The following is a 13,509-nucleotide window of genomic DNA, read 5'->3' as shown; positions in this document are numbered from 1 at the left end:
GTCCTATGAGTACAATGCATCTTTTGAGATTATATTTTTGTTTTCATACCCACACTAACCAGAAAGTTCATTCTAAAGCTGAGTACACACTACAGGTTTTTCACCTGATTATTGTGCCAATCACACAATAAACAACTGTTAGGTTCGATATTACGTTAGTGTGTACGCGCCCACAATTATGTTTTATCGGATAGCACATCGTATTGTTTCATTTGATTTTACAACTGGACTAAAAATCTCAATAAACGCTGGAACGATGTTGGACAAATTCTAAAGTGTGTATGCACTGATGACCAGCGGTGTAGGCAGATCTGGTTATGACAAAGAGCACTGATCTGAAAATGAATCTTGTAAAACTGTGTAAGTGTGTACGCAGGAATCAGCATGCTGATCGGGATTTTCAGATGTTGGTAAAATCCTTAAAGATATAGCAAAGGGATTCTTGACAGACAACAAAATATATCTCAGTGTCCTAAGTCAATGGCAAGTGGATACTACTTGTTTCATTCAGTTAATCGTTTTATAATTGTTGCAAATTTTAAAGTGTACTAAAAAAGCATATTCTGATTTTCACAAATAGGGGAACATGTTGGTGACAATTTTGAATAATACAACATTACAGAAATAATTCCACATAAAATTAGAATAATATATTTTGTTTAGGCAATTCTACCAAGTTATCCATCATACCAGTACACTGAGGGCCTGATGCTGAGTTAGAAGTAAATAATAAAAAAAAAAGTGTTTTGCATAAAAGGAGAATATTGGTTGCTTTATCATGGAGCACACAAATAATTGGTAGCTTTATTTTTACAGTGAGATTTGAAGTTGATCTAAGACATGTCCTATTCCAACTATAAATCTGTCTCCACATTGTAAATTTCCCTCCCCCTCCATTGCAATATATTTTTTTTCCAATGTGCAACTTTGATCCTTTTTTTGCATTGCTATTAACTCAACATCATCCCCAAAGAGTGCATCAACTTTAATTTACAACAGAATCATCTTTATTGACTATTACAAAGTGTTTTCTTTCAATAAAGAGTATGGCACATGTAAGAGTAAATACATTTGTAGACTTAATCCTTGCTGTTCTTTGTTGACATATGTATTCTTCTGCTCATGTCAATATTAGTATTCTACCAACATGAACTGGTCAATAAAAATAAGCATATTAAAGGACCTGTGTGTAAGAATAAAAGTCTGTTATTTATGTAAAACAACCTTTAAGTTTCTCCATGGGCAGAGGACAAGGTAACAGGAACGAGACGCAATGACCCCCTGCTGGTACATGGGATGAGTCAATGCTTCTGAATAGCTTGGTTTCAACAACACCTGATTAGCGCCACCTCTCCTTCCTTTATCCTCGCACGGATGTTTACATAGGAAACAATCTACAGGAAGTGTTCTATACAAACCTCCAAAATGGCTACAAATAGGACAAAATAATCGAAAGTTATATTTTGCAGTTTTCACTGAGTTTTTTGGGGGAAATCTATGTACATCGATTTTATATGTAGGATCACCCTGGAGTTTTTCATAAAGAGCTCTAATCTTTAAAAGCACATGGTTTGACCCACAGACTGTTTTTTAGGAATCATAAACACCTGGGGGTAAATGTATCAATATGCGGGTTCTTCAAAACCCGCGTGTTCAGCCTCTTCCGCGATTAAATTTCAAGCGGCGCTGCATTGTAAAGGGAAGTTAACCCTTTACAATGCAGCGCCGCTTGAAATTTAATCGCGGAAGAGGCTGAACACGCGGGTGTTGAAGAACCCGCATATTGATACATTTACCCCCAGATTTCATGACTACAAGTTCGAGGAAATTATTTTATTTTGTTACACTTTAAGCTAATGACATTGAAGGATTTATGTTTGAGGGAGATTTAGGATGCCGTTGTCTGGTCAACTGTTTCAGAACTACAAATACCAGCGTGCCTCTTACACATCAGAGCATTATGGAGCGTGTAGTCCTACAATTAGAGAGCCACCAACTGTCTACTGTTGATGTAAATAATATTAATGTCAACTGGTTTGGAAAGCTATAAATATACATTTAGAATTTTTGGTGGTAGCCCTGACATAGAATGTCAATAATACATAGGGTGATTATGGGTGACGTAAAATAAAAATGCTCATTATAAATATAACAGCTCTATATAGACATGTACATAGAAATATTGAATTGCTAGCATAGAGGAATAGGCAGATTTGACCACAATGTATTGTATACTAGGCCGTGCATAAGAGTAAACCCATAAAATGTGTAGTCATTACAGACAGTCCTTCTTTACAACGAAAAGATTAGAACCGATTTCATTGTGCTTTTTTCAGACCATCCTTTCTTGCATTGAGGGAATTTCATTAGCATGAGAAAATGGTGCGAAGTGTCTGGTTCCTGGACTTTTAGTTCCCTCTGTTTACTTGAAGCTTCATCATGGTTTTTTTATAATGTATATGTACTTTATCTGAAAGGACGCGATTTTAAATATGAGACTAGTTAATGAAGTATAATTCCCATACACATAGTACGTCTAAAAAGTAGCATTGGCGACGCTTAAAAATCCGATACAGCATTCGAAAATACTATTTTATTATGAAACACATGCTACACAATATCTATAAATTAGCCAATATTGTTTTCCTTGTGTGACAGTTGTACATGGATTTGTTAAATTAACTATGTTTAAATTGATTTAACACTGATGATGCGAAGGTATATTGTTTATTTTTATATTTAAGTCCACGCGTGTCCATAGGTGTATATCTAGAACAGACAGACCTAGGCAATCTCTTTATCCGGCCACTGTGGATCCACAAGGCCCAGACAGAGTCTGATAGAGCAAGCTGGGACTTGTAGTATCCAAATTACTGGAAGACCAAAGGTTGATAGCTCTAAATTAGAATCTGGGTTTTAAACGGTCTATAAGAACCTATGAGAGGGAGTCGTTTTAGATTGTACATAATTAACATCATCTTCATTGTTTTACTTTTAGGCCATAATATTCAACGTCTTATTTTAAAGCATTGTACTTGTAAACATTTCAGGTGGTTAAGTATCAATCTACTTATAACTGCACTAAAAAATAATGAATAATTTTACTACATAGATGGATCTAACATAAATTGATCTCAAGCCATAATCTGCATTTAACACATAAATTATTTTAATCTATATGTGGACAAAATGCAATCTAAATATCTTAAAGTATACGCGTTTGTACAGAGTACAACCACGGGAACCTAAACTAAATTTGTCTTATGTTAATGGAGGTAAGTAATTGGGTCAATATTTTACTAAATGAGCCTAATTAAACTGCATATAGCCAAAGCTAAGCAATTGCAAATCTATCATTTGTAATAATTTGTTGATATAGAAGGTTACATTAGTATATATTCGCCTAAATGTATACATTTCCCTGTATATTGATTAAATGTATTGTGTTTCAAAGCAAAACAATGACATATCACAAATATGCTATTTTATAAGGTGATGGTTGCTGTAATAGCAATTAGTTAGCCATTGTTTTCTATTAGTCTTCATTAGATATTAATGTTTATCTCCAATGAAAATATAAAGTTTATTTTATTTTGTACTTTTAAATTATACGTTATAACCAACTAATTGTTTTAAACCAAGCTTTGTAATACATTTAAGCCTTTCAGCGCCAATGTATGGGTTGTTGGGCATTCGCCACTCTCATCCCAGAGGGCAGTGAAAGCTACATCACAAAGTGATCTCCTATTATCTTAGTTAATTACTGCACATATTTTCATCCAAAGATGCCGTGCTGTAAGATTCTCCCCCGTACACCCTACAGACTCTCTGGTGTACAGTAGGAGGTGTTAGCGTCTTGGTGTGACAACACAGTGTAAACTCATTCGGGACCACTGATGTTCAGATGAATGTTGCTTGTTAAGATGTTGGCATTGCCTGCACATTAACCCTGTAAAAGACAATGAACGGCTGGTGACACCTCTGTCATGCAGTGGTTAAGACGAATTTGTGGCACTGAAATGCTGTTTGTTTACAAGATAAGGGCAAAGAAAGTATAATGCATTAATAGTGCAAATGAACAACATTACACCAGAAATGTGTTACACCATGTTCTGGAGGATAGATAGATAGATAGATAGATAGATAGATAGATAGATATAATTCGTTGTTTATCTATCTATCTATCTATCTATCTATCTATCTATCTATCTATCTATCTATCCATTGCATCTCAAAGGTATTCCAGAACATACCATTTAGTCCTTAGCTCGATAACTTATGCACACACGATATTTGATAAAATAATCAACAATTGTAAGTGTGCCAAGTAATGGCAATATCTATTTGAATGCATATTATATTTTCCCAAAATGTGTATGAAGCGTAAATAGTCTGTTTCCATGTACCTGTGAACTATACAAGTATGCATGAAAGTTCTTATACAGCGTGAACAAGATAAATTGTCCAAAATATATTTTGATATCACTTGTATATATATTATCAAAGCGATGGCATGAGAAAAATAACCAGTATTTATTTCCTCTGAGTCACTTATCAATGTCACCTAGTGGAGATTACATGTGTCATTTCCTCAATCGGCCGAGAATGCCCCTTTACTTATATAGTTACTGACTCTCTGCCAGAAGCTGATGGAATCACAACGCTGAGAGTTTTCTTTTCCGTAAAATACTTACAGGTATATCATTAATGTGGTGTTTGATCAGCGGCGTAGTTGCTCGTTGCAGTTATAAGACTTCATAAAATTACATTATTTTATCTAAAGACTATTCCCCGCATCTACAACGCGTCGCAAAGCAGCAGGCACTCAAAGGTGTGTAGATCTGTGTGTACGATTTCTATCCGAACACAAAAATTATACACACACAGACATTCAATACATTTCAATATTGTCTGTGCTACTTTATAGATTTATGTTTGTTTAATATTAAAAAAATAATAATAATTATGAGACATAATTACGACATGGTTTGGATTCTAATTGATACCGTTATATTTCTGCCCCCACCCTCTGTTGGTTTTGAAAACTGGAACTTGTAAGAGCAGAATGTACCTGCAAAAATAATAAGGGGAAGCTGGTACTCCATCCACATAAATGCGTCCCACTGATCTAGTCTATTCTGAATAAGGGTTACATTGAAACATCCCAGTGATTGGGTCAATATTCACCACCTTTGGCGTTTTACATTCCAATCTGACATAAGGAACTAATCAAACTGACTTTAGTGCGTTTGGGTCTTTTTTGGATTAAGTGTGTGTTCTAATATATATGACGTCATTCTCTGTACATGACGCAAATGACGGAAATAGTGTAGCTAGTGTAAGTTATACAAAAGGCTGACAAAATCAAGAAACCCTGAAAAATCCTTGTCCCATGAGCTTGCAGTCTAGATAAATAAATGCATAGGCAGCAATTATTGCTTTGACAGTAATAATATAACAGTTTGCAGCTAATCAGTTTCACTGAAAAGCAGTTACAAAAAGAAAGAAAATTACCCACATTATTATTTTATACAATGTCTGTGATAATAAACAACATTTGAAGAACTACATTCAGTATTTTGTTCCAGTAAAAATACCCACTACTGAAAGGTTTTGTTTTTATAGGTAAAACCTCATAATACTTGGAACGGATCTAAGATGCCTTTATTTTCACCACATTACACTGTTGTGGTGAATATGTGAGCAGAGGTATTGGTCTCAAATGCCCCAGCCTCTAAATCTCATCAGCTTCTCCTTCACAGGATCTGCCACAAATACGGGATGCCCTGGAGTGACATCAACAAAACTCTCAGGAAAATCAGGAGCTGCGAATTGGGTGATCTTATTTCAGATGTGGGATTCCTGCCTGCCCTATATGAATTATATATTGCAAGTTTAGTGGTAAAATGATGGCAGATGGTTTGCGCCTGATAGCCGATTTCACCTGCAAGTCTGTGAAAATAATTTATCAAAACCTTTTCCTTGTGATCCCAAAACAATACAAACCCTGATAAGCCCAACTGCTGTCTCCAAGGTCTTTGGCACAGAATCTAGATGCACAGTATATTCATAATTGAAGCTCAGTTGGCTCATCTACACTAGTGCGATTCCCTCATGGACACAATGGTATCAGCTTTATAGATGTGATATTAGCAAACCGAAAATGTGAGGATTTCTTTGTGAACCAGTGGAACCCAGGAATTCAAACAGGCCTGGAATGAAATCTCCCAATTTCACTTTGGAGACTGCATTAGATTATTAAGATACAAAAGAATGGACATACATCCGCTATAGCTGCAAACAGAACGTGTACCAGAGAACAAAGGTGTAGACTGCAGAACATCCCATAGTTCTGCAGTAACACCTGACACCTTTACAAAAAGCCATGTACTTGGGTTTGCAATGGTGTAGAGAGCGTATCTATCTATCTATCTATCTATCTATCTATCTATATATATATATATATATATATATATATATATATATATATATATATATATGTATATATATATATATATATATATATATATGTATATATATATATATATATATATATATATATATATATATATATATATATATATATATATGTGTATGTATATATACCAAGTCGTACCGAATAATTGTAAATAACTGGCTTCGGTAAATAGAGTTTGAAGATAAATGATCACATATTTGCCATGCATCAGATGGATGACACCTGCCTGTGTACTTTCCTCTATAAATTCTGTTGTCCAACTTTCATTTTGTGAAGGTTCTGCAAATTCCAGATAGCTGACAAAAGCACATTGAAGGTTACCTGTGGATATATGAAGTGAGCATTGTGTTCTGTTTAAATACACTACAACAGGGCAAGTAGTAACTGTTCTCACTGTTACTAATCTTCCATTGTACTGTCAGTTCTTTTCACACTGCATTTACTTTTGAAAATGAGTGTGAGCACCATGTAGTGCAGTGCATCCAAAATCGGTGATATTATGAAGTCCTGCATTCATCCCTGTATCTTTGTTCTGATTATAACAGGACACGTACTTACTGTATACCAAGTGATTTGTACTTAGCACTTCATTTACAAATTGGGTAACATGTAAATTGACAATTCAGAAAAGGTACATTTCTCAAAATGTTATTGAAACAGAAACGATGGGCTCTAAAATTGTATATTATTCAGAAAATAAAGTAATTAGGTCAATAGCAAATCTTATGGAAGTCATGCTGCAGAAGATAGTGATAGTCATGCTGCAGAAGATAGTGTGCACGTAGTCCACCGATCGTACTGCGCAATACATGTACCAAAAACTGGATGCGACACTTATAAACATGCAGCTCAAGCCAGCGTTTGTGTACTGAAGGTTTCCAGCAGTGCCCTCGGTAAACAGATCAGCTAAACTGAGCTGCCTATTCCCACTTCTTTCAAAGACATTGTCTATTTTACTGGTAACCACAAGCTCAGTGAAAGGCCTGTGTGATGCACACAAACGCTTACAAAAGAAGGTTGCGCTTAAACAACTTAGAATCGCTTTCATAAAAGTTTAAATCCCCCAACCTCTTCCTTTCAGGGAATTTAGGATAGAAATAATTGCTTGCAATGCATTTGATCTTTACAGCTAAGCAGCCAGTGAGAGAGGCACAGGTGACATGTTCCAATTAGGAATTGTCTAATTAAATTAGTGTCACAGAAAGCAACCAATAATCCAAAGGCTGAGAGGGTGTTTTTTTCTTGTCCTCCTCTCTGTGTCTTGCCATGAAAGAGGCAACAAGCCCCTCCCTGAAATCATTAGCCCTAATGGAGGTGTGAAAAAGACGACAGTATATAAAGTCAGCAAGGCTGCTTGTTGACACATTTGATTTGTCCCTTTCAAAGAGTGGAGACCTGCGACTTCTGTGGGCTGTGTCATAAGCATCATCCCCTTTAACCACTCATTTGCTCCGACAGCTGGGGGCTCCTATGGATCACATACTATACTAAAAGGACATTTTATTTTTCTACCACTTTTGCACTTGTTTCAGCGTCCCTTTCGTCTGAGGGGCTGCTGTACATGTTGTCTGCATCAACCCAGACGTACAGATTTTGACGCACAGGAAAGATTCATCCAGCCAGAGGATGCAGCTAGGAGAGCAGATTCTGACCAGCTCTGCTCCTACTCTTCCCCACACGTTTTATCCTTTGCCTGGGGACCCAAACAGCGCCACTCAGAGCCCTGGCTTGGACTTCAGTGTGGGCCAGCACAAAAGCCAACAGCAGCAGCAACATAAGAAGTACTCCAGGGGCCTCCACTTAGACAGCCCACGAGAATCAGGCACCTCTAGTACCGCTGCTAACACTATGCTCAGCGAGGCCAGTGAAGGCTTTCAAGCCACCAAGACCTTACCGGATAGCGCTAGAAAAGGATCGCCTGTTGGTGAAGAGGATCTGAATTCCGCGCCACCAACTTCAGCTCCTCGTTATCTGGACAACACTCTACAAACTGCTTCTGAACGATACTACCTGCAATCTCAGGGACAGCAGCCCCAGCAGACGGGTGCAGAGCTGGGATCTCCTTGCTCCATCTTTCCATATGCGCCACCGCAACACAGTGCGATGTATCCACCAGGTGGGGCAGCTAGGTACCCCCCTTACAGCAGCATGCTACCTCCTGCCGGCTTCTCTCCTCCGGTGTGTCCTTCCCGTCCTCAGTACTCCACCGGCTACCAATACAGCCAAGCACCTGGAAGCATGTACAGTCCATACCCGGCTGCAGGCACAGGCAGTGGACTCAGTGCTCTTGGACTACCCGGCAGCGGGGCAGGGGTTAGAGCACAGGTATACCTTTGCAATCGTCCTTTGTGGCTCAAGTTTCACCGGCACCAGACAGAGATGATAATTACCAAGCAAGGCAGGTAAGGTCTTAGCACAGGCTGCTTCGAAAAATGTAACTTTTGTATCTTAATATTTTGAAAGCACGTTTCTAAAGGGTACGTAATTGCGTAAAACAGAAATGTAATACTAATATAACAATTTAAGACTGTATTATATTAAAAAAAATATGTAATAGCATGAGAACTTGTCTTCTGAGTATTGCTGCAAGGTGTTACTGTCTTTAAGTAACCAACATTTCAGAACTTTGGTGAAAAATGTATCAGTTATACAACTGAACAGACTGTGTGCCATTGTTAGTACCTGCAGCTGATCCCTGTCCCTTGTAAGTTATGGCCTTTACCATTGAACAAGTTTAATATACATGTATTTGGCTTTGCTTTATGTTCACTATGATCTGTAATGTCCAGAAATAAAGTAATACGGCAAATAGAGTGCAGCTAGATTATCATGCACCATGCTGCAGATGTAGTTTATTATAACGTTTACTTACATAATTTTACAGGAGGATGTTCCCTTTTCTAAGTTTCAACATCACTGGATTAAATCCAACTGCACACTATAACGTGTTTGTAGAGGTCGTTTTGGCTGACCCCAATCACTGGCGATTTCAAGGGGGCAAGTGGGTGACTTGTGGAAAAGCCGACAACAATATGCAAGGTGAGTCACCCAAGCGAGTTATAATAATATCTGGGTTAAGCAATTTTACGGGTCTCCGGATGGTGTGGAACTACAAGTCTCAGTATGGTCTGCTAGAAGTAGTTCATGGAGTTAAATTGTGCTATTTTTGACACTCCCTCACTCTCTCTCTCTATATATGTTATATGTCTACTGTGAATGCATTTCAAACACAAGAATAAACAAATGTGTTGTAATGTGGATTAATTTCCTAAGAAAAATATTCAATGGAAATAATTCCTATAGAGCATCTTTTTAAACGTATATTAAGCCTTTTACATAGTACTGTTTTCCAAGGCACTTACAAAAGCCCCATGTGAAGTCTACAAATGTAATATTATATAGTGGTCAGGGACATGTGTGGCTCAGGCTAGAGTTTAGCGTTTAGGTTTTTCAGTCCCGTTTATTAGATAACCGAGATTCACGATTTCTTTTATAGGGAACAAGGTCTATGTGCATCCCGAGTCTCCAAATACAGGCGCCCACTGGATGAGGCAAGAGATTTCTTTTGGAAAACTGAAACTCACAAACAACAAGGGGGCTAATAATAACAACACCCAGGTAAGAAGCGCATGCAACACCATGGACAGCGATCTGGGAAAAATATACGCGAGATTGTGTGGATTGGTGTTTATGTTCAGGGCAAAAATGCAACAGATAATAACAAATATTTACGCCATATTAATCCAGTTGGCGCAAAGGAATGTAGTAAGATTTTATGACTAGAAATAAATATTATGTTTTTAGCTGTCTAGATAACAAATTCAAAAAGTATGAATTTGTGTATGGGGTCAACTTTTTTTTATCTTACTGTTTTGTGTTTCTCCTCAGTGATATATAAAATTGAACTGTTGCTTGATCTTTAGGGTTAAGAAAATGTACCCTTTCTCACACTTCTCACATCTACTTTTCACTTAACACCTTCTCCACATATCTCCTTACCTGTGAGTCAGCCCTCACCACACACTTATTTAAAGAGTTCATGCCTCTGACTCCAAATACACTTTTAGCCACCACGCCAGCACCCACCTTCAATTCTATAATCTCTGACTGCCCACGCATATCTTCCCCCATTAATCTCTCTCCCTTGAATGTTATATCATCTATGCCTGAAGTTATCGCATAGTCTACCCTACTCGTGTCCTTTCCCCAACGCCTACACATCACTCACTTACCTACTTGTCTTCCAATCAGCCACCTACACAATTCTCATTCAGCCATCTGTCCCCCACGCCAAACTGAACTTTAACCCTATTTCATACTCTTCCCCACACCAAACATAACCCTTATCCTATTGCATCGATTTATATGTCTAATTGTTTGTTACTAACATCGGTCATAAGTCTAAATTTTTCACCAATAGATTTTACATTTTAATGTTTCAATATAAGGTGTTTGATTCTAATAGAGTCTACCTGTCTTTCATTAGATGATAGTTCTGCAGTCTCTGCACAAGTATCAGCCACGTCTCCATATTGTGGAAGTAAGTGAAGATGGAGTAGAGGACTTGAATGATTCTGCCAAGACTCAGACTTTCACTTTCCCCGAAACCCAGTTCATTGCTGTAACTGCATACCAGAATACAGATGTAAGAGTGCCGATTAATTTACTGTGTGTGGATCATTACACCAGACTGAATATAGTCTCGATTGTGTGACAATCTTCCTAATATTATTTTTTCCATTATCTTTAGATTACCCAACTGAAAATTGATCACAACCCATTTGCAAAAGGCTTCAGAGACAACTATGACTCGTAAGTAATACATGTTTATTTTGAGTCACATCACTTGTGTTTTGCGCTTGGTAGAACTGTGCTCCTATTCATTAATTAGTTTTTTGTATTACATATTTTGCTTATCATAGTCACACCAGGCTTTTATTCTTTTTGTAGCATGTACACGGCATCAGAAAATGACCGATTAACTCCATCTCCTGCGGATTCTCCTAGATCCCATCAGATAGTGCCTGGGGCCCGGTACAGCGTCCAGCCTTTCTTCCAGGAGCAATATGTCAACAACCTGCCTCCCACCAGGTACTACAGCGGGGAGAGGACTGTTCCCCAGACCAGTGGCCTCCTGTCACCCCAGACCAATGAAGAAGTTGTCGGCGCTCCTCCACAAAGGTGGTTTGTAACTCCTGTTCAACAAGCTGGAGCCAACAAGCTGGACATGGGTCCATATGAGACAGACTATTCTTCCAGCTCCCTTCTCACTTACGGCATAAAGTCCCTACCGATCCAAACATCACACCCCATGGCATATTATCCAGATGCAGCCTTTGCCTCTATGACAGGTTGGGGTAGCAGAGGTTCTCCATACCAGAGGAAAATGGCAACAGGTTTACCTTGGTCCTCAAGGTCAAGTCCATCAGGTTTCTCTGAAGATCTTCTGCCTAAGGACAAAGTCAAGGAAGAGATGGGTTCGTCCTGGGTGGAAACACCTCCTTCAATAAAGTCTCTAGACTCAAACGACTCTGGAGTGTACACGGAAGCCTGCAAGAGAAGACGGCTCTCCCCTAGCACTTCAAGCAATGAAAATTCTCCCCCTATAAAATGTGAGGACATTGCAAGTGAAGAATACAAAGATGCCTCCAAAAGCCTAGGCTACTATTCCTTCTATTCTAGTTCTTAAAGAATTTTTATATTTTAATATATGTATGGCTTATAAGTTTCTATATTGATCACAGGGTGAATCTTAGCATTAAATGCCAAAAAGTGTGGCTTTGCCTCTCAAAGCCTGGAGAACAATAGGAAACAAAGACTAGTGTACTGTTCTCTAGGCTGATAGTGACAAAACCTCTGACTGCTGCAAGCTCGAACTTGTCACATCCTGAATTCTAAACGTGACAGTATTTAATTCTTCAAGTGGATACAATCCACTTGATACTTTTATTTTATTTGTCTTTGGTTTCTTTTTTTATGTGATTTATTTATGAACAAAGGTCAGTGTACATATTGTGTAGATATACTGTTGCATATTGTGGAGTGCAATATATTGTGTGCAGTGATGTGTCTATTTTTATTGCTCTACAAGACATTACCTGCACTGTTTTGTTGTATAATGTGTAATGGGAAATACAGGAAAAAAAATCTATAGACTAAAACTCAAAATGACTTTTCCACCAAGTCTTGGAAAAGATTACATCGAAGAACACAACGAAAAAAAGTTGCCAATTGTGAAAAATATTGTACAAAATGTAAAGTTAATTATTGATCTGAATGAATTTGTGAATTTAACCTTTTTATGTATATAATGTTTGTTCATTTTTAATAAATGTGTTACGTCTGGGATAGTTCACTATATTTTTTGGAGGGGGGGATGTTGGTACTGAGCAGAGATTCATTAACAGTTACTTCCTAACATTGATGAATGAACCTTATTTTACAGGAATGTGCCAGTTACAAACATTTAATAAATGTGGGGACGGAGAAAGGATCAACGATTTAAAATATTAAGAGTGACACCTCAATGACCGCTATTGTGAAGTTCAATGTTTAAGTAATCAAAACAATAAAGAGCCTTCATGTACATTGTTAATACATATATTAACTGTTAATTTACATAGTTGAATGAGATAGCGCTATAGTTTGCATATTTAATACACATATGATTTAAACCAATTATATAGTTGGCTTCTATTTCCTATTCGGATTTTTAATTCGTTAATATATTAAAAAAACACACCGACGCAGATTACACTGAACTCTAGACGCTGGTGTGAAGAAAGAGCATCTAATACGTAAAAGGTGATGGAAATAGATACTTCACTGCGATATGGGGAAACTGTTTTGTCGCTGGGTAAAGTGTAAAGAAGATAAATGGACTATCCCCTCTGAATTTAATCATGGGAGGCTGGACTGGAGTATTAATACTAATTTTACCGTTCGATATTTTGAGTTCTTCAATACCCTTTTCATTTACATTCTAATCCTAGCATCATTCAAATTGAAAGACTTGTGAATAAAGTTTTTTT

At 37.5% G+C, this 13,509-nt stretch overlaps 1 protein-coding gene across 2 annotated transcripts; it reads left to right on the top strand.

The window, feature by feature from the left end:
- Window positions 1-7,859: 7,859 nt before the first annotated feature.
- Window positions 7,860-13,029, top strand: EOMES (eomesodermin). Of its 2 annotated transcripts, none has more exons than XM_075212372.1 (6): window positions 7,860-8,880; window positions 9,363-9,517; window positions 9,975-10,096; window positions 10,965-11,123; window positions 11,229-11,290; window positions 11,486-13,029. In XM_075212372.1, the coding sequence occupies exons 1-6, from the start codon at window positions 8,105-8,107 to the stop codon at window positions 12,165-12,167; spliced, it is 1,956 nt and encodes a 651-aa protein (XP_075068473.1). In that variant the 5' UTR covers window positions 7,860-8,104; the 3' UTR covers window positions 12,168-13,029. The 2 variants fall into 2 exon arrangements, with proteins under 2 accessions (XP_075068473.1, XP_075068472.1); XM_075212371.1 differs by having other exon boundaries at window positions 11,429-13,028.
- Window positions 13,030-13,509: the final 480 nt, after the last annotated feature.

This window comes from Mixophyes fleayi, chromosome 5 (genome assembly GCF_038048845.1).
Source record: "Mixophyes fleayi isolate aMixFle1 chromosome 5, aMixFle1.hap1, whole genome shotgun sequence".
NCBI classification, from domain to species: domain Eukaryota; kingdom Metazoa; phylum Chordata; class Amphibia; order Anura; family Limnodynastidae; genus Mixophyes; species Mixophyes fleayi.
Note: the sequence above shows the minus strand (reverse complement) of the source record. Positions and strands in the feature narration are given on the sequence as shown.